This window comes from Camellia sinensis, chromosome 5 (genome assembly GCF_055761805.1).
Source record: "Camellia sinensis isolate YWXY chromosome 5, ASM5576180v1, whole genome shotgun sequence".
NCBI classification, from domain to species: Eukaryota; Viridiplantae; Streptophyta; class Magnoliopsida; order Ericales; family Theaceae; genus Camellia; species Camellia sinensis.
In genome coordinates this window covers 182263951-182285192 of record NC_138965.1, presented here as the reverse complement: position 1 = coordinate 182285192, position 21242 = coordinate 182263951, and the positions used below count along the sequence as shown (strand labels likewise).

The 21242-nt window shown below is 38.3% G+C and overlaps 1 protein-coding gene across 1 annotated transcript in view; it reads right to left on the bottom strand.

The window, feature by feature from the left end:
• LOC114317858 (uncharacterized) overlaps positions 1–21242 on the bottom strand; it is a 39326-nt gene that overhangs the window by 3200 nt on the left and 14884 nt on the right. Inside the window, exons 2-5 of the mRNA XM_082870649.1 lie at positions 1109–1303; positions 714–995; positions 341–375; positions 168–257 (exon numbers count right to left, since the gene is read on the bottom strand). Of these exons, the coding sequence (XP_082726775.1) occupies positions 168–257; positions 341–375; positions 714–995; positions 1109–1303 (602 nt within the window). The remainder of the gene's footprint in view (positions 1–167; positions 258–340; positions 376–713; positions 996–1108; positions 1304–21242) is intronic.

Sequence of the window (21242 nt, the reverse complement as noted above, 5' to 3'; positions counted from 1 at the left end):
ATATAATCTCATTGTCTTCGATTTATACATGCCTAGACAAACTTGTAACTTGTAAGTTATAAATAAGAATGCAGCCTTTCAATTTGAGCAATTGAGATGATGAACACTTATGCATTCTAAATACTAAAAGGAACTATATAATCTCATTTTCTTCGATTTATACATGCCTGGACGATTTGTGGATGAACAACCTCCTTAACTCTTTTTGATCCTTGCATATAGACACTTTGCCTTCTAGAAGTTGGTGTGGATTTCACCTGATATTTAGATACAAGAGAACTTAATTTCTCAATAAATGCTAGAACAATTACAATGAAAGACTACAATCAATAGCACATACCCTATTTTGAGAAATGTCATCAAGTTTCTTCAAGGCTGAAAAAAAGCAACCATAGATATTGAGCATAAATTTGTGATAAACAGATGCATAAAAAGGGAGACCATATAACATTTTTTACAAGACACTAAGGCTAGGTACCAACCTCCTAAACACAAGATATTATGCTTACTAAGCCTAAGAGTAAGAAAAGAATTTAGGACAAGTGAGGTTTCAATATTTCCTGCTGCAACAATAGCGGAAGGCCTGATTACCCATTAAATCTCTTTGGGATACCTTAAATGCAATCACATTGCAATTCACATACAAAATGAACAGGCAAAAATTTCTTCTTCCATTCACAATAAGATTTGTTCTGAATTTGCAATATACTTACAGTGGGTTTCCCCTTTGTGGGCTTCTCCAACTCCTGATTTGCAAACTGACTTGCAAATATTGGACATTATATTGGATTTCTCAATGGATCCTCTTATTTCTTCAAACAAATCAACCTCAGTGCTTTGGTTGCTGTCCAAAGAGAGGTCATCACTATCTAATGTCGATTCTGAGTGTGCATATCTCCACGTACACAGATCTTCTTGAGTTACGGGTAATAGGTCAGCTTCAACCTTCTCAAATCCTTTATTTATAATAAACAACTCTTCTGGATCTAGAAGTCCTGATCATGCATGAAGCATTAATGAGTTCGAATTTTAACTTGCTCTAACCATATGAAATGAGTTAACATTGGCAGAAGGCACCAAATATTTCAGATTTCTTGTAAAAGCATACCTGCACTGGTGAAAAAAGCAGCATCCCAATCTAAACTTTTGCGCAAGTTGCCTGCTCTTCCCAACTCAGTGGATTCATGAAATAAGACCTTTTGCTCCCTTTGCTCGAGTATTTCTACTGTATTTTCAGGTTCACGAGAATTTGTGGTCCCAAACAGCTTGAAAGCTTCTTGCTCATCTATTTTCTCCAACACTACTGTGAAAATGAATTCAAGAATAAAATGTTTCAGGCTAAAATTGAAAATGGAAGAATGTATCTGTTCAAGTAACTGCAGAATTGTTCCTAATGTTGATGCAGAAACTAAGATCAGTTGGTGGTTTTTCATGCAGCCTAAGCAAATTAGAGTCCTTTAGATATTGATGTGTTAGTTATCAGGAATTAGGAGGTCCAAAGGTGATGCAGAACTATGAAATATCTCACAAATAAAATGATATCAGAAATTCACACCTACCACAAGGGAACTACTGTAAAATATTAAGGTTCTTAAAATTTTGCTCCCATCCCCGAAAGTAACTGAAGAATTAGAAACACAGGTCTATTCTAATGGATTGATTATTAGTCTTAACACTATGATAAACAATAAGACATGAAAATTAGAATTAGAATATAAACATGCCTACATAGGGCAGAGAAATATCATTCACGTACTATATAACCTACAATTACATTATTACAGAGTATATCTTCCAATATACTTGTGTTATCTCACATTAAGACATAAGTACTAAGTATTGTATTGGCGGAGATTAGGTGACTAGTTACAATTTATAAAGCATGGCTAGAGGGATACAAGATAGAGGTATGACACAATATGGATACATCAATACAAATTTTGAAAAAAGTAGGATATGGATTATGTTAAAGGATAAAACCATAAATAAAAATATATATAAATTAAAAAGTAATTGTCATAAATCTTTTAGGATAAACTAGTTTTCTTTAGTTATCTATAATTAGGAAACACTCTAATTTTGGCGAAGCTGAGTCAAACTTTAGATTTCTAGAAAAAGTTGAATAAAAATTGATTAATTTATTCAGATGGTGATAATTAATCAAATCATTTGAGAGTCGCATAGTTACTTTATATACACAGTTACATAACCACCATGAAGTATGTAAGCTCTCTACTTCCAGTCCCATGCTCCGTATATAACTCCACTATCATCAAGAGTTGCAATGCTTCCCTACGATGTATTCAAGCACATCAAGTATGTGTTGACTTTCTAGTCTACCAAATAGTCTTAATTTCAAACTACTAGAAGTCACAGCATGCAAAAAAATTCGAAGTGTAGTATTGGTAGAGATTAAGTGACTAGTTGAATCTATAAAGCATGGAATGGGATACAGGTATGACACAATATGAATACATCGATACAAATTCTGGAAAAGTAAGATTTTGTAACGCCCCACTACTTGCTGGCCCAAATAACGTGTGGGTCAACCAACAATACCCAAAAGCTTAAGTCCAAGTTATTTAGTAGCAAGGTAGTGGTGCTATATATGCCCAAGATCACCCATGCAAACTTCCGATGTGGGACAGGGTGTTACAAACTCCCCCACTTATAAATCCTCGCGTCCTCGCGAGGGTCTATAATCAATCAGAATACCACGACAAGCTCGTGGCCAGCCCAGAATAAGTGGCCCACATGGTTGTGTGCATGGGTCGGCTCTGATACCATTTGTAACGCCCCACTACTTGCTGGCCCAAATAACGTGTGGGTCAACCAACAATACCCAAAAGCTTAAGTCCAAGTTATTTAGTAGCAAGGTAGTGGTGCTATATATGCCCAAGATCACCCATGCAAACTTCCGATGTGGGACAGGGTGTTACACTAAATTGTCACGTCCCAAGCTCCGTGACAACGCCGCACACTCATTTAAGTGAGCATGCAAGGCTAAGAGTCCAACACATAACTAACAATGTAAAATACTCCAATCAAACCCTTAATTATCATAATACTAAAATCCATAAAAAAAAAATTGATTATTCTTATCATATGAAATTATCCACCAAGTCCACTAATAAAATCCATTAACAAAACAAATAATCCAAGTACTTAAATCATAATCCTATTCTCGGCACTCCCATATGTAAAAAAAAATCCCGCGCAGCTCTACTCTTCAGAATCTGAAAAAAATAAAATAAGGGTAAGCTAGACAGCCTAGTAAATAACCAACCATCACTGCCAGCTAGATCAAGTATAAAAAAATAAATAAATAAATTGATAATCAATAAATATAAATTTTTCTACAGTTCAATAAATGAACAATTATTTTGTAAGATGGTTTCATGGCTAAAAATAAACAATGTACAATACATTTTAAATGAAAAGCCAACAAGATAATTCAAAGTAATTCATTGTTCAAATCGATGGTTCGATATTCAGATGGTTCAATGATTTGATTCACAAAACCCAAGTCTTATTGACTACGGTCACATAGCCCGTGACAAGGCCCAGAACCACACATAGGCCGGTGGTAAAGCCCCAAAAGAAACTAGTTTCTGTGCCAATAAATAACCCCCATTGGCTAGGGTCCAAATCGTAGTCAGACTAGAGTGATGTTCAAAATTCAAACAATACACAAATTTTAAATAAAGCATTCGATATTTTCAGAATAAACGTTTAGTACAATTTTCAGAATCGTTTCACCAAATATTCAAATAATTTTAATAATAATATTCGATATTGTTTTATACTTGACCCACATTTTATTTTAAGAGAACATGAAGGCTTTAAATAAATATTTATGATTTTAAACGATTCGATAAGAATAAAAATGAACCAACAGTGATAGAGGGTTACTTACCTCAAACAGCTAAAATAATATTTCCCAAGCTAATCTCAAATTACCAAGATCCACCTCAATCTCACAAACCTAATAAAATATTATACCACATAAACAATTATTATTGATCACCATGATGCATCTATCATTCTTTTCTTTATAATGTACTAATCTAATCCTATAGTCTACAAGTAAATTCCAAAACCCCAAAATACATACACCCAATCAACATACAAGATACTATGTCTAAAGAAATAGTTAGGAGTACCATAAAAACAAATCTTACCTCCAAGAGATGATTAGATCAAAGTCACCAATCTATGAATCTTCTTTCTTTTCTTTACTTCTTCTTCTTCTCTCTTTTTTTTTTTTTTTTTTTTTTCTATTGCTAGATCTGCCGCAGCAGCCACAACAACATCACTACCTCTATTTGTTTGTGCTTCTATGTTTCCAAGACCTAAAGCCCAAGTGGGCCTATAATCCAATCTCCCAAAATTACAAACTTAACCATCTAAGTAATAAAAATTTTTAAAAAAAACCACCTCATAACTAATTCCTTGATGTTACTAAAATGACCCATATAAATTAATTTAATTACAACTTTAACCAAAAATAATTCTACACATAAAATTTTGGATTTTACATTCTTCCCCACTTAAAAGAAATTTTGTCCTCGAAATTTGACATACCTGGAGTCTCAAAAAGTTGGGGATACTTTTGTCTCATTTCATCCTCAAGTTCCCAAGTAGCTTCTCTTTCCGAGTGATTACTCCGTTGAACCTTAACATAGTGAATGACTCGACGCCTCAAAACCTGTTCCTTCCTATCAGCAATTCGTATAGGGTGTTCCTCATATGTCAAATCCTCCTTAAACTGCAACGGTGCATGATCAATCACATGACTAGGATCCGGTATATACTTCCTTAACATTGAGACATGAAAAACATTATGAACTCCAACTAGTGAAGGTGGTAGGGCAAGTCTGTAAGCTACCTCACCAATTCGATCCAAAACCTCAAATGGCCCAACAAATCTAGGACTCAATTTACCACGAACACCAAACCTCATTACTCCTTTCATAGGAGACACCTTAAGGAATACATGGTCTCCAACCCCAAACACCAAATCACGTCTCCTGTTATCTGCATAACTTTTCTGTCTACTCTGTGCCATGCGAAGTCGCTCTCTAATAAGATTGATCTTGTCCACTGTTTGTTGCACAATCTCAGGCCCTAACAACTTCCTTTCACCCACATCATCCCAACAAATAGGTGATCTACACTTTCGTCCATATAAAGCCTCATATGGTGCCATCTGAATGCTCGCATGATAACTGTTATTATAAGAGAATTCCACTAAGGCCAAATGCTCATCCCAAGAACCTCCAAGATCGATAACACAAGCCCTCAACATGTCTTCCAAGGTTTGAATAGTTCTCTCTGACTGTCCATCAGTTTGAGGATGAAAGGCAGTGCTAAAATTCAAACTAGTGCCCAAAGCTGTATGCAAACTCTTCCAAAACATAGATACAAATCTGCTATCTCTATCAGACACTATGGTCTTCCTTAACATTGAGACATGAAAAACATTATGAACTCCAGCTAGTGAAGGTGGTAGGGCAAGTCTGTAAGCTACCTCACCAATTCGATCTAAAACCTCATATGGTCCAACAAATCTAGGACTCAGTTTACCACGAACACCAAATCTCATTACTACTTTCATAGGAGACACCTTAAGGAACACATGGACTCCAACCCCAAACACCAAATCACGTCTCCTATTATCTGCATAACTTTTCTGTCTACTCTGTGCAGTGCGAAGTCGCTCTCTAATAAGATTGATCTTGTCCACTGTTTGTTGCACAATCTCAGGCCCTAACAACTTCCTTTTGCCCACATCATCCCAATAAATAGGTGATCTACACTTTCGTCCATATAAAGCCTCATATGGTGCCATCTGAATGCTCACATGATAACTATTATTATAAGAGAATTCCACTAAGGCCAAATATTCATCTCAAGAACCTCCAAGATCATTAATACAGGCCCTCAACATGTCCTCAAGAGTCTGAATAGTTCTCTTAGACTGTCCATCACTTTGAGGATGAATGGTCGTGCTAAAATTCAAACTAGTACCCAAAGCTGCGTGCAAACTCCTCCAAAACATAGATACAAATCTGCAATCTCTGTCCGACACTATGGTCTATGGTCATCAGAAGGTGACCTATGCTACGTTTATGCTACAAGGGATAGCTAATGATTGGTGGCAGATGGAGAAGCGCATACACGAGCATGATGCCAACCCCTATACATGGGAAAGGTTTAAGAAGGCATTCAATGAGAAATACTTCCCTAGGAGTGTTCGTCTACAAAAACAGAGGGAATTTTTGAAGTTAGAGCAAGGGAATAAGACGGTTGCAGAATATGAAGCTGAGTTTACGAAGTTGTCTAAATTTGCATCAGCATTTGAAGCAGATGAGGATAGCAGAGCACGAAAGTTTGAAGCTGGACTAAGAACGAACATTATGCAACAAGTGGTTCCTTTCGAGTTACCTACTTTTGGAGCAGTGTTGAATAAGGCTTTGCTAGTTGAGAGTGGCCTTACCAGAGCCCAAGAAGAGAAAGAAGAGAATTATAAGAAGAGGCCTAGTTCTTCCAACTTCCAAACTAACAATTCGAAGGGCAATGCTAAGAGACAAAACACTTCTTCGGTTGGGAGTTGGGGAAGTCGAACTATGGGTAGTAGTGTTGATAAGAAGAATGATCGGGTACAATGCACTAGGTGTAATGGATTCCATCGGGATAGTGAGTGTCGTTGGAATACTGGGGCTTGTTTCTCTTGCGGGCAACAGGGGCACAGGATAGCTGATTGCCCTAATCGGAAGGGGCATGAGATTGAACAGAAAGCATGGACAAATAAAGGAGCATCAACAGACAAAGGGTCTTCAGGAAGTCAAAAGAAAAATGGAGGTCATAAGCCAAAGACTCAGGGTCGAGTGTACGCACTCACGCAACAAGATGTCCAGACTTCCAACACGGTGGTGTCAGGTACTGTTTTAGTGTCTTCTGTTTATGCACATGTGTTATTTGATTCTGGCGCTACAAATTCATTTGTGTCTATGGGATTTGTTAAGAAACATGGATGGAGATGTGTCTCTAGAGAGATCGACTTATGTGTTGAAACCCCGATAGGAGGGGTTATGGTTGCTGACTTAATTTGCAAATCTCGTGTGGTTAGTATAGATGACAGGAAATTGCTTGTAGACTTAACTGTTTTAGATATGCGGGACTTTCACATAATTCTTGGAATGGATTGGTTGGCAACCAATTATGCTTCTGTGGATTGTCGAGGCAAAAGGGTAGTATTTCAGATTCCTAATCAACCAGAATTTTGCTTTGTGGGTAGTGGAGTTAACACTCCTCTTTTGGTAATCTCAGCTTTGCAAGCTAGACGGTTGTTAAGGAATGGTTGCGAGGGCTATTTAGCTTCTGTGAGAGATACCCGTGAGACTGAATTGAAGCTAGAGGATATTCTAGTTGTGAAGGAATTTCCCGATGTTTTTCCTGAAGAGTTACCGGGGTTGCCACTAGATAGAGAGATTGAGTTTGCCATTGAATTGATACCTGGCACGGGTCCTATCTCCAAGGCTCCGTATCGGATGGCCCCAGCAGAGTTGAAAGAGTTGAAGGAACAGTTACAAGAGTTACTAGATAAGGGCTTTATTAGGCCTAGTGTTTCTCCTTGGGGTGCGCCCGTTTTATTTGTGAAAAAGAAGGATGGTAGTTTTCGCCTTTGCATTGATTATCGAGAGTTGAACAAGGTGACAATCCGAAATAAATATCCTTTGCCTAGGATAGATGACCTATTTGATCAGTTGCAAGGAGCACAAGTCTTTTCTAAGATTGACCTTCGTTCTGGCTATCACCAGTTGAAGGTTAAGACGGAAGATATACCTAAGACAGCCTTCCGAACTAGGTATGGGCATTATGAATTTTTAGTGATGCCGTTTGGGTTGACCAATGCGCCTGCAGCTTTTATGGATTTAATGAACAGAGTGTTTAAATCCTTCTTAGATCAGTTTGTGGTAGTTTTTATTGATGACATTCTTGTGTACTCAAAGAGTAAAGAGCAGCACGAAGAACATCTGAGAATAGTGTTGCAGATATTAAGGGAGAAGAAATTATTTGCTAAATTAAAGAAGTGTGAATTTTGGCTGGAGAGTGTATCATTTTTGGGTCATGTGATATCTAAAGATGGGGTGTCTGTTGACCCCAAGAAAGTGGAGGCGGTGGTGGAATGGAATCGGCCTACTAGTGTCACTGAAATTCGTAGCTTCTTGGGTTTAGCAGGATATTATAGAAGGTTCGTTGAGGGATTTTCCCGAATTTCTATGCCTTTAACTCGTTTAACACAAAAAGGGGTTAAATTTGAGTGGTCTGATGATTGTGAGAAGAGTTTCCAAGATCTAAAGAGTCGATTGGTGTGTGCTCCAGTACTTATAGTTCCGTCCGGAGATGAAGGTTTTACCATCTATAGTGATGCATCGAAGATGGGCTTGGGTTGTGTCCTGTTGCAAAATGATAAGGTAGTGGCATACGCGTCTAGGCAGTTGAAGCCATATGAGCAGAATTATCCTACGCATGATTTGGAGTTGGCTGCCGTGGTGTTTGCATTGAAAATCTGGAGGCACTACCTGTATGGGGTGAAATGTGAGATATTCACTGATCATAAAAGTTTGAAGTATATTTTCACTCAAAAAGAATTGAATATGAGGCAAAGGAGATGGTTGGAGCTATTAAAGGACTATGAATTATCTTATTGGCTTTTCATTTAAAATGTATTGTACATTGTTTATTTTTAGTTATGAAACCATCTTACAAAATAATTGTTCATTTATTGAACTGTAGAAAAATTTATATTTATTGATTATCGATTTATTTATTTATTTATTTTTATACTTGATCCAGCTGGCAGTGATGGTTGGTTATTTACTAGGCTGTCTAGCTTACCCTTATTTTATTTTTTTTCAGATTCTGAAGAGTAGAGCTGCGCGGGATTTTTTTTTACATATGGGAGTGCCGAGAGTAGGACTATGATTTAAGTACTTGGATTATTTGTTTTGTTAATGGATTTTATTAGTGGACTTGGTGGATAATTTCATATGATAAGAATAATCAATTTTTTTTTTTTTTTTATGGATTTTAGTATTATGATAATTAAGGATTTGATTGGAGTATTTTACATTGTTAGTTATGTGTTGGACTCTTAGCCTTGCATGCTCACTTAAATGAGTGTGCGGCGTTGTCACGGAGCTTGGGACGTGACAATTTAGTGGTATCAGAGCCAGGTTGTAATTTTAAAGGCTGGTATAGAATAGTGGTGAGATTGGGTAGATGTAGGATTGGGAACGCTTATAATTTGATATAATGTTTATTTTATTTTATTTTATTTTATTTTTATGTTATAGGAGCTTGAGAATAGAATAAGACGAGGTTTTATTATTGATGCATTTAGGTTGCGATGGAACATGAGGAGACATTGGCAAATATGGCTAGGAATACACGCCAGGGTCAAATGAACCGACGGACTGGTAATAACAATCGGCGAGGGAACGTGACTAATAATGATGGTGGTTCTCAAGCAGTCGGAGGAAATCAGGGGCAAGAGTTGGGACAACAAGAACAAGCTGCAATCCCCAATCCAATTGGAATGGTTCAAGTGCTTCAGACGTTGGCCGGGGTGGTGCAACAACAAACCACCATAGGGAATAACTTGACTAGACTTATGGAGCAACAACAGCGGATGCAGCCAGGAGTTGGGCCACAACCAAGGCCACGTTGTAACATTACTGAGTTTAAGAAGATAGCCTTGGCATTTGACGGAGCCACAGACCCTTTGGAGGCTGAAAAATGGTTGACAGAAATGGAAAAGTTGTTTCCCGTTTTTGAGTGTACGGATGATCAAAAGGTGACCTATGCTACGTTTATGCTACAAGGGATAGCTAATGATTGGTGGCAAATGGAGAAGCGCATACACGAGCATGATGCCAACCCCTATACATGGGAAATGTTTAAGAATGCATTCAATGAGAAATACTTCCCTAGGAGTGTTCGTCTACAAAAACAGAGGGAATTTTTAAAGTTAAGAGCAAGGGAATAAGACGGTTGCAGAATATGAAGCTGAGTTTACGAAGTTGTCTAAATTTGCATCAGCATTTGAAGCAGACGAGGATAGCAGAGCACGAAAGTTTGAAGGTGGGCTAAGAACGAACATTATGCAACAGGTGGTTCCTTTTGAGTTACCTACTTTTGGAGCCGTGTTGAATAAGGCTTTGTTGGTTGAGAGTGGCCTCACTAGAGCCCAAGAAGAGAAAGAAGAGAATTATAAGAAGAGGTCTAGTTCTTCCAACTTCCAAACTAACAGTTCGAAGGGCAATGCTAAGAGACAAAACACTTCTTCGGTTGGGAGTTGGGGAAGTCGAACTATGGGTAGTAGTGTTGATAAGAAGAATGATCGGGTACAATGCACTAGGTGTAATGGATTCCATCAGGATAGTGAGTGTCGTTGGAATACTGGGGCTTGTTTCTCTTGCGGGCAACAGGGGCACAGGATTGCTGATTGCCCTAATCGGAAGGGGCATGGGATTGAACAGAAAACATGGACAAATAAAGGAGCATCAACAGACAAAGGGTTTCCAGGAAGTCAAAAGAAAAATGGAGGTCATAAGCCAAAGACTCAGGGTCGAGTGTACGCACTCACCCAACAAGATGTTCAGACTTCCAACACGGTGGTGTCAGGTACTGTTTTAGTGTCTTCTGTTTATGCACATGTGTTATTTGATTCTGGCGCTACAAATTCATTTGTGTCTATGGGATTTGTTGAGAAACATGGATGGAAATGTGTCTCTAGAGAGATCGACTTATGTGTTGAAACCCCGATAGGAGGTGTTATGGTTGCTGACTTAATTTGCAAATCTCGTGTGGTTAGTATAGATGACAGAAAATTGCTTGTAGACTTAACTGTTTTAGATATGCGGGACTTTGACATAATTCTTGGAATGGATTGGTTGGCAACCAATTATGCTTCTGTTGATTGTCGAGGAAAAAGGGTAGTATTTCAAATTCCTAATCAACCAGAATTTTGTTTTGTGGGTAGTGGAGTTAACACTCCTCTTTTGGTAATCTCAGCTTTGCAAGCTAGCCGGTTGTTAAGGAATGGGTGCGAAGGCTATTTAGCTTCTGTGAAAGATACTCGTGAGACTGAATTGAAATTAGAGGATATTCTAGTTGTGAAGGAATTTCCCGATGTTTTTCCTGAAGAGTTACCGGGGTTGCCACTAGATAGAGAGATTGAGTTTGCCATTGAATTGATACCCGGTACGGGCCCTATCTCCAAGGCTCCGTATCGGATGGCTCCAGCAGAGTTGAAAGAGTTGAAGGAACAGTTACAAGAGTTACTAGATAAGGGCTTTATTAGGCCTAGTGTCTCTCCTTGGGGTGCGCCTGTTTTGTTTGTGAAAAAGAAAGATGGTAGTTTTCGCCTTTGCATTGATTATCGAGAGTTGAACAAGGTGACAATCCGAAATAAATATCCTTTGCCTAGGATAGATGACCTATTTGATCAGTTGCAAGGAGCACAAGTCTTTTCTAAGATTGACCTTCGTTCTGGCTATCATCAGTTGAAGGTTAAGGCGGAAGATATACCTAAGACAGCCTTCCGAACTAGATACGGGCATTATGAATTTTTAGTGATGCCGTTTGGGTTGACCAATGCGCCTGCAGCTTTTATGGATTTAATGAACAGAGTATTTAAACCCTTCTTAGATCAGTTTGTGGTAGTTTTTATTGATGACATTCTTGTGTACTCGAAGAGTAAAGAGCAGCACGAAGAACATCTGAGAATAGTGTTGCAGATATTAAGGGAGAAGAAGTTATTTGCTAAATTAAAGAAGTGTGAATTTTGGTTGGAGAGTGTATCATTTTTAGGTCATGTGATATCTAAAGATGGGGTGTCTGTTGACCCCAAGAAAGTGGAGGCGGTGGTGGAGTGGAATCGGCCTACTAGTGTCACTGAAATTCGTAGCTTCTTGGGTTTAGCAGGATATTATAGAAGGTTTGTTGAGGGATTTTCCCGAATTTCTATGCCTTTAACTCGTTTAACACAAAAAGGGGTTAAATTTGAGTGGTCTGATGATTGTGAGAAGAGTTTCCAAGATCTAAAGAGTCGATTGGTGTGTGCTCCAGTACTTATAGTTCCGTCCGGAGATGAAGGTTTTACTATCTATAGTGATGCATCGAAGATGGGCTTGGGTTGTGTCCTGATGCAGAAGGATAAGGTAGTGGCATACGCGTCTAGGCAGTTGAAGCCATATGAGCAGAATTATCCTACGCATGATTTGGAGTTGGCTGCCGTGGTGTTTGCATTGAAAATCTGGAGGCACTACCTGTATGGGGTGAAATGTGAGATATTCACTGATCATAAAAGTTTGAAGTATATTTTCACTCAAAAAGAATTGAATATGAGGCAAAGGAGATGGTTGGAGCTATTAAAGGACTATGATTTGACTATCAATTATCATCCAGGAAAAGCCAATGCAGTGGCGGATGCCTTGAGTAGAAAGACCCCGAGTAATTTGGCTACCCTGATCACTGACCAAAAGAATATCTTGGAGGACTTGCAGAGGTTAAATATTGAGATTAGATGGCATAACCATGGAGTGCAGTTGGCAAACCTTAGGGTTCAACCCACATTAATTGATAGAGTTAAAGATGCTCAAGGAAGAGATCCTCAGTTGCAAAAACTTAAAGCTGAAATAGAAATAGGGCTACAGATCGAATTTTGTATGCATAAAGATGGAACCTTGAGATTTGGAGAGAGGTTGTGTGTGCCTAATGAATTGGAGCTCAAGAGAGAAATCCTGAAAGAAGCTCACAGTTCAGGATATACGGTACACCCAGGGAGCACTAAAATGTATAAAGACTTGAAGAGGAACTTTTGGTGGAATAATATGAAGAGGGAAATTGCTCAGTATGTTGCTCAATGTTTGGTATGTCAACAAGTGAAAGTTGAACATCAGAGACCTGCAGGTAAGTTACAACCTCTTCCTATTCCCGAGTGGAAGTGGGAACATATTACCATGGATTTTGTGACAGGGTTGCCTAGGACCCAAGGTGGTAACAATGCTATTTGGGTATTGTTGGTCGACCCACAAGTTATTTGGGCCAGCAAGTAGTGGGGCGTTATATGGATTATGTTAAGGATACGACAATATATAAACATATATAAATTTAAAAAGTAACTTTGTGAAGACTGTTTTTCAAACTACTAGGAGTCATAGCAACCACAAAGTGTGCATAAATCATTGAAAGACAATAACAATTCTAAATATAAAATTTATGGTATAAATGAAATGTTACCAGAAATGACGCCTTAAATTACTTCAAAAGATTAGCAACCCAGTAAATTTTTTTAAAAAATGGATAAAAAGAAAAATAAAGAAGTAATCAACAAAATATTCAAAGTCCCTGTTAAATTTTATGTTTAGAATATCATCAATTTTCGTGTTTTTTTTTTTTCATGGGATAATAATACCATCATCAAATTGAAGTTATTTAATCTCTTTGTAACACATTTGACACAGGAAATTAATAACAGTGAAAGAAATGAAAATTATAGGCAGATAGATCACTATATCTAGCTAAGCATATAGCGACAATGACTATGAAAAGCTTCATACACAACATCACACAAAAAAAAAAAAATCAAAATAAATTTTATATATATACAATTTATGGTAGATGTATATGTACGTAAAAATGACGAAAAATCTTTTAAGTGATGTCATTTAAATCAAGGTGGTGGTGATAGTATAAAATTATTGAGCAAATCCAAAGAGATAATTGAATGTTCTTCTCTATAATATTGGTTTGGAGGAATTGGAAAGTCTATTCCTCTTTGATAGAGCAAATATGTATATTCCTCGTATGGTACTTCTGCATACATACCGACCGGGTACACAACACATAACCAAGCATTTTCTTTTTAATTTTTGGTGTACCCAGACGTACCTAGTATATTCCCAAGCCGTACTGTACCTCAGTTGAAATAATATTTTCTTATACTGAAGAGATAAAACTCCTTTCACTAGACTTCTTTTTTATTTTTTATTTTATACTTAGCATGATTTTAAAATTAAACTATGGTTTGTAAGTTATTTAATATATTGACATTTAATTTTGATTTATACCTTTACTTTTGACATTAAATGTTAATTGTAGGTTGAACCTTAACAAATTAAATCATTTAATTAATTTTGCATTACTCTAAATTAAAAATAAATATTTTTTTACAAGCGTACCAAGCCTTACCCGTACCCTATTTTTTAAAAATTTTACCGTATTGATGTACCCGTATCGTACCAGTACTAGTATTCGTATTCGTACTTATACCCGTGCTTCATAGGCAACAATGACTATGAAAAGCTTCATACACAACACCACACAAAAAAAGTCAAAATAACATTTATATATACATACAATTTATCATAGATGTATATGTACGTAAAAATGAAGAAAAGTCTTCTAAGTTGTAAGATACAGACAACGCAACAGGTAAAAGAATTCAAACCATACCTTGCGTAAAAGAATTCGAAATGAAGAGCCTCGTTGGTAAATCACGTGCTTGACAACCATGAACTATGAACACTCAGCAATGGAGTGATACTACAGTATGAGTATCACCGACACTAGTCACGGTGCAAAGGCTGGATCGTTCTCTAATGGGAGAGAGTGAGAGAAAGAGTATAGGGAAAAAATGTTATGGGTAAAAAACCACATCACGTATCTAATGTTCTATGTATTAAAACATATAATCAGATATATAACCATATATATCCATCTATCCATATCTCCTAAGGATAGGATAGATGTAGATAGATAGAGGGTTATCCTAACAAATAGGATAATCAAGAAATCAAATTCAAATTACATGGGTAATTTGAATGGGCGGGTCATGCCACATGAGCGCCTAAATTCGGGTCTAATACCCGACCCAATTTCCAACATCTCCCATTCGCACATGAGTTGGCATGATACTGCCACATCTCTATCTCAATCTCCCAAATATTGAACAATCCCATACTAACCAATGAACCATGCGACCGCTGAGAAACACTTGCATGTGAGAGCTCTATACTAGAAACTCAAAATGAGCCAGTATAGGGACATCAACCCAAAAAATAGAAATAGTGTCTCATATATCCCAGACCCATCTAATTACACCGGTCCAAAAACATCTCTAATCCCTCAAAAGAGCATGCTTGACCCTCTCAATTCTTGCAATATATTCACACTCAATCCGCCTCTCATACAGAGCGATGTGAGTTGCCGGCAGTGAATACTAGATGATCTTCCCCTTGCCCTTATGCCATTTAGTTTAGGATTGACCGCTTTCCCAGTGATGTCCCTTAAGGTCGAATCATACATGACCGCAAGCAACATACCAAAGTAACAGAACGTCAATCCCTTACCTTGTGACATAGTTAAAGGTCACAAAAGGGTACACAAGTGAAAGACATATCAATAACGACACGTAAGACTCACACAGTGAGGAAACAAGGATCCATTCTCTCACCTCATTACTCGGTCGTCAAGCACATGGAGTATGAATACATGCTACAGTGGAGTAACTCTTCCAAAAGAGTGACGTCATACTCGATACACCGTACAAATCTTAGTCTAGTCTCTTTCTAGGGCCTAACCTGAATTCTCTATTTGCTGCCTTCCAGGTGCCAAATGAGATCTTGCATCTGGCTAATCACAACAGGCACAACATGGAAAGTGGGTACTAACATCCATGTTTGGTCCTTCACACAGCCTCATCTTGGTTGTAACCAAGGCGACATATATAGTGGATAATTTAAGCCTCTCTTGGCTCCAAATAAAAATAAACCACTAATCTCATCCTTGCTCGCTCCCAAGCACAAAGGGTGATTGCTCGTGTGAATGAGCCAATCTTGCCTGCTGACATCATCATCTGCTAATCATTATGACACAAACCATAATAATGTCAACATCCCATCATCTCACAACAAATAAGTGACCGATTTTAAAAAAAACACGACCACAGTCTGCGCAATTCTAGATTCCAAGCATAAACCTTATCAGCACCTCTTGCGATAAGCATATACAACAGAATCTACCATGTGCGACTCACATGAAATGGTTCAAGATCACTACCTCTTGCGCAATTACCTCTCTAAAGATATTTTGGTGACCAATCTATGTTCATTCAAAATGTGCCCAACTAGCGCATTGAATCTTACAAAGGGCAAATTTATACACTACCAGTAAAGCATCCTATCCACAGTCTAATGAGCAAGGTCAAGGTCTAAAACTACTCAGTTGACCATCTGAACAGATAGCACTCATTATGCTGAATATGCCCACATAGCGTACTTCAGGCTCCCACAAAAAAACAATCAAGGAATATAAGTCATTTGTTTCTCCCAAAGACAATCCGAGGATTCACTCAATAGCTAAAGCTCTAGCTTTTACCGATAGATAAGTCAATGGGTTTGCAATTTCGCATCTAGAATCATTCTAGGATATTCCTTATGTAAGTCATTAAAGACAAACCAAGAATTCTTCCAGAACAATCTCTAAGGATCTTACATCCGAGCATATAAATAACATCACCCATGTCCATCATGTCTAAAACAGAGGACTGCCAACCCTAGGTGACGACAGCTGTATAAATTCCTGGCTCATAATGACTCAGTAAAGAAAAACTTCTTTTGGACCATTGATCATGCCTCAGTGGTCTTCATCGATCATCGTAGGTATATCATGGCTCGATGAATCTAAGAATCACTATTTGGGTAACTGTTTTAGGCCGTAAAAGATTTATTAGAACAAGCAATCCTTTTTGCGCTTCTAACTTTTCACCATAAAAGCAAAAGGTAAATCCCTACGGATCTACCTATCCAATTCTCCAACGAGAAGTTGGGTCACAATGTCCACAAATCAAAATTCCGAACTCATGTCAATCATAGCCTAAGTCAAAGTAACCTTACTCCCCAGGAGAAAATCTTCTCATGGTCTACACCTTCCTTAATGGTGCGACTTTTTGATATCTAGTGAGCCTTATGCCTCAAAAAATGACTATCCAAATCGCGCATAACTTTAGAACAGTTTCGCGTCATAGCGGAAAGTCAACCAAATTATAGAAATGGTTAATTCTCAAAGACTTTGTCTTAAACTGCGCAACATTGATCCACTTTTCTAAAAGTAGGGGACTAGAGAGCCTTTGGCATTATCCTAGGCTCTTTATCATCTTGCGGAGCAATCATGAATGTTTCCCTCTCAATCATCCAGTGATGATGTGAAAAATTTTCACATTCTCCACCACGCAACTAAGAATGTATTCTTCTCTAATGGAGCAATCCACTAGTAGGCACATCGCTCCCACTGTCCCTAGGATATTGGAAATTTCTTTCCATTCTCAACTAGGCTAGATAAACCGCTATACTTAGAATTCTCTATTTTATAGAGTTCCAAAACTCTAGTCACGTCACCTTTACTAAGAAAACTTTATGTGACTTAGTTACACTCCCACAAAGCTGCTTATCTATAAGCACATGACCAGGAGGGTTTACATGACTGCATACAATAATGCGCCACATGACCATAAGTTTTTACAAGACAGCATACAATAATGCGCCCTAGATCTTTAGGTCTTAACTTCGCAACCTTAAGAGAAGTAAAAGATAAGCTGCTTGATGGTTACAGATCGCCCACAAATGGCTCTCTGCTAACCCATTACTTAAATGGAGTGTAAAATCTGATATGGAGGGCACTTAGTTAGGGATATAGGCAACAAACTAGTGCAATTCTCAATTGGGAAACATTTAGCGCCATCATCCACCAAACATAAATAATACTTAATTCCTTATCTCTACTACACCATTGTGTTGCTGAGTGCTAGAAATAATCAATTTTCTAAGCATCCATCTCTCTTTACAGAGTTTTCATAAAAAACTCAAATAGACACTCGCCACCTTGGTCAAAACTAAAAGCACAAAAGCTCTTATCTAATTGATCTCAACCTCATGTGTGCAATGTCAAAAATCTTCTCAAAACTTTTGACTTATGAGAGATCAAATAGCCTTGACTAAGATGCGTATCATAATCTATAAATGTGTCAAGATTGAGGCTAGCTATCATACCTTTACACATATCCAGTCACAAATATCATAGTGGACTAAATGCGCCAATACAAATGCCCTTCTGCAGCTTTCCTACTTACTTGTGCGCAACCATTGCGAACAAAGTTACACATTCACATGAGAGCAAGATGTCACAAGCGAGTGGGCCCGAGAGGGCCTACTCAAACCATCTATGTCATCTTCTCATTAATGTGATTAAGTATAATAAGCCACCAGTTCATGACCAATGTCATAAACTAATTCTAATCATTCTAATGTGTGAATTCTCGAAGACAAATTTTAAAGGTTTAGGCCCAACTAGGTAATGACTCACGACAAATTCATGTTCACTAGATTATAAAAGGATGTTATGGAGATATCAAATTGTAAAAATTAATGTATAGAGAAAGAGAGAGAGAATCAATTATGTATATATTGATGTATTATTGATTGATGTATATTGTATATTACTGTTAGATTTGCATAAAAGAAAGAAAAGGAAGAGAACTGTATATTATTCACCCTCATAAACCTATTAGGGTTACACATACTTATAATAAAAGACTAAAGGAACAAAAGACATAACTATCCTTAACTACCCTTATACAATAATACTTAACACTCCCCCTCAAGTTGGTGCAAAGATATCTCTCATGCCCAACTTGCAGCAAATAGGATGGAAAACTTTACTACTAAGACCCTTAGTAAAGACATCAGCCAATTGATTTGCAGACTTCACAAAAGGCATACATATGAACCCCTTATTCAATTTCTCCTTGATGAAATGTCTGTCAATCTCAATATGCTTGGTTCTATCATGCTGAACAGGATTGTGAGCAATACTAATGGCAGCTTTGTTGTCACAGTACAGTGTCAATGGTTCACTACAAACAAACCCAATATCATTCAACAAGGACTGGAGCCACATCAATTCACATGTACCATGCGCCATAGCCCTGTATTCTGCCTCTGCACTAGATCTGGACACCACTGTTTGTTTCTTACTACGCCATGTCACTAAATTTCCCCCCACAAATGCACAATAACCGGAGGTAGATCGCCTGTCATCTATAGAACCAGCCCAATCAGCATCTGTGAATGCCTCCAACCTCAAGTGACCATGATTGGAAAATAAAATCCCTTTTCCAGGAGCAGATTTAAGATACCTCAAAATACGATACACTGCATCCAAATGAGGGGCACGAGGCTCATGCATAAATTGACTCACTATCCCAACCGCATAGGCAATATCTGGACGAGTGTGGGATAAATATATAAGTCTTCCAACAAGTCGCTGGTACCTTTCCTTCTCCACAAGATCACCAACACCACTACAAAGATGGTGATTAGCCTCAATTGGAGAATCAGCAGGTCGGCAGCCTAACATGCCAGTTTCCTCAAGAAGATCTAGAATATACTTTCGCTGAGAAAGAAAGATGCCTTTGTCAGATCTGGCAACTTCAATCCCAAGAAAGTACCGCAATGAACCAAGGTCTTTGATCTCAAATTCCTTGGCCAACAGCATCTTAAGATGTGTCACTTCTTCCTCATCATTACCTGTCACAACTATGTCATCCACATACACTATAAGCACAGTTACCTTATTTGCGTGACGTTTGACAAACATTGTGTGATCTGCATTGCTTTGCTTATACCCGAACCTCAACATAGCCTTTAGGAATCTGTCAAACCAAGCCCGAGGAGATTGTTTTAAACCATATAACGCCTTTTTCAACCTACAAACTTTCCCAACTGTAGACTGAGATGAGAATCCTGGTGGTATATCCATATATACCTCCTCCTCCAAATCACCATGGAGAAATGCATTCTTCACGTCTAACTGCTGTAAAGGCCATCCCAAATTAGCTGCACATGAGAGAATAGCTCGAATGGAATTCATCTTCGCCACAGGAGCAAAGGTTTCTTGGTAATCAATTCCATATGTCTGAGTAAATCCCTTGGCCACTAACCGTGCTTTGTACCGTTCAATTGTTCCATCTGCTTTCTGCTTGATGGTGAACACCCATTTACACCCTACAGGCTTTTTTCCACTAGGAAGAGAAACCAACTCCCAAGTGTTATTCTTGCTTAGAGCTTGCATCTCTTCTACCATAGCTACTTTCCACTTAGGATCATTGATAGCTTCTGTCCAACCCTGGGGAATACATGCAGAAGACAAAGACGAAACAAAAGCACGATATGTAGAAGACAATGAATCGTATGACACAAATTTAGAAATGGGGTGTTGAGTACATGCCCTAACCCCCTTTCTAAGAGCAATAGGAAGACTCGAATCATTGACAACAGGACTCTCAACTACAGGTAGAGGGATAGACTGAGATGCATTACCTGGAACTGGCATGAGGGATGATGATGGGTTTGGTGGCACAAGAGATGCTTGCTCTTTCGGACGTCGAGAATAAGTCTTAAAATCAGCCCTGTCCAAACGACCACTAATGTCAGGCTCCACATCAAGAGAACTATTAGGCTCCCCCTCACCACAAATAATAGTCCGCTGACTAGGAAGGAAAAAAGACAACTCGTGTTGATAGGCCATCTCCTCATCCGCAATCTCATCCATACCACTACTCTCCCCCGGAGGAGATGGCGGAGGAGAAGGAAAGAAGGACACAGCTTCACGGAAAGTGACATCCATACTGACATACACTTTGCGAGTGTGAGGATCATAACATTTGTAACCCTTCTGAGTAGCAGAATAACCAATAAAGACACAACGCACAGCCTTAGGATCGAGTTTCCCACGAGTACGAGGTTGCAAATGAACAAAACAGACACACCCAAACACCCGAGGAGGAAGAGACGAGGTGGGATATGCGACAGGAAGCAGTTGAAGAGGAATCTGGAATTGGAGGACACTGGAAGGCATACGGTTGATAAGGTAAGCAGCGGTAAGAACAGCATCACCCCAAAAAGACTTAGGGACATTCATGGTAAACAAGAGAGAGCGAGCAACTTCAAGAAGATGGCCATTCTTGCGTTCGGCAACCCCATTCTGTTGAGGAGTACCAACACAACTAGTCTGATAAAGAATGCCATGCTCCTCTAAGTATGCCCGAAAAACTCCATCAACATACTCAGTCCCATTATCACTACGAAGAATTTTGATTTGAGCATTAAAAAGAT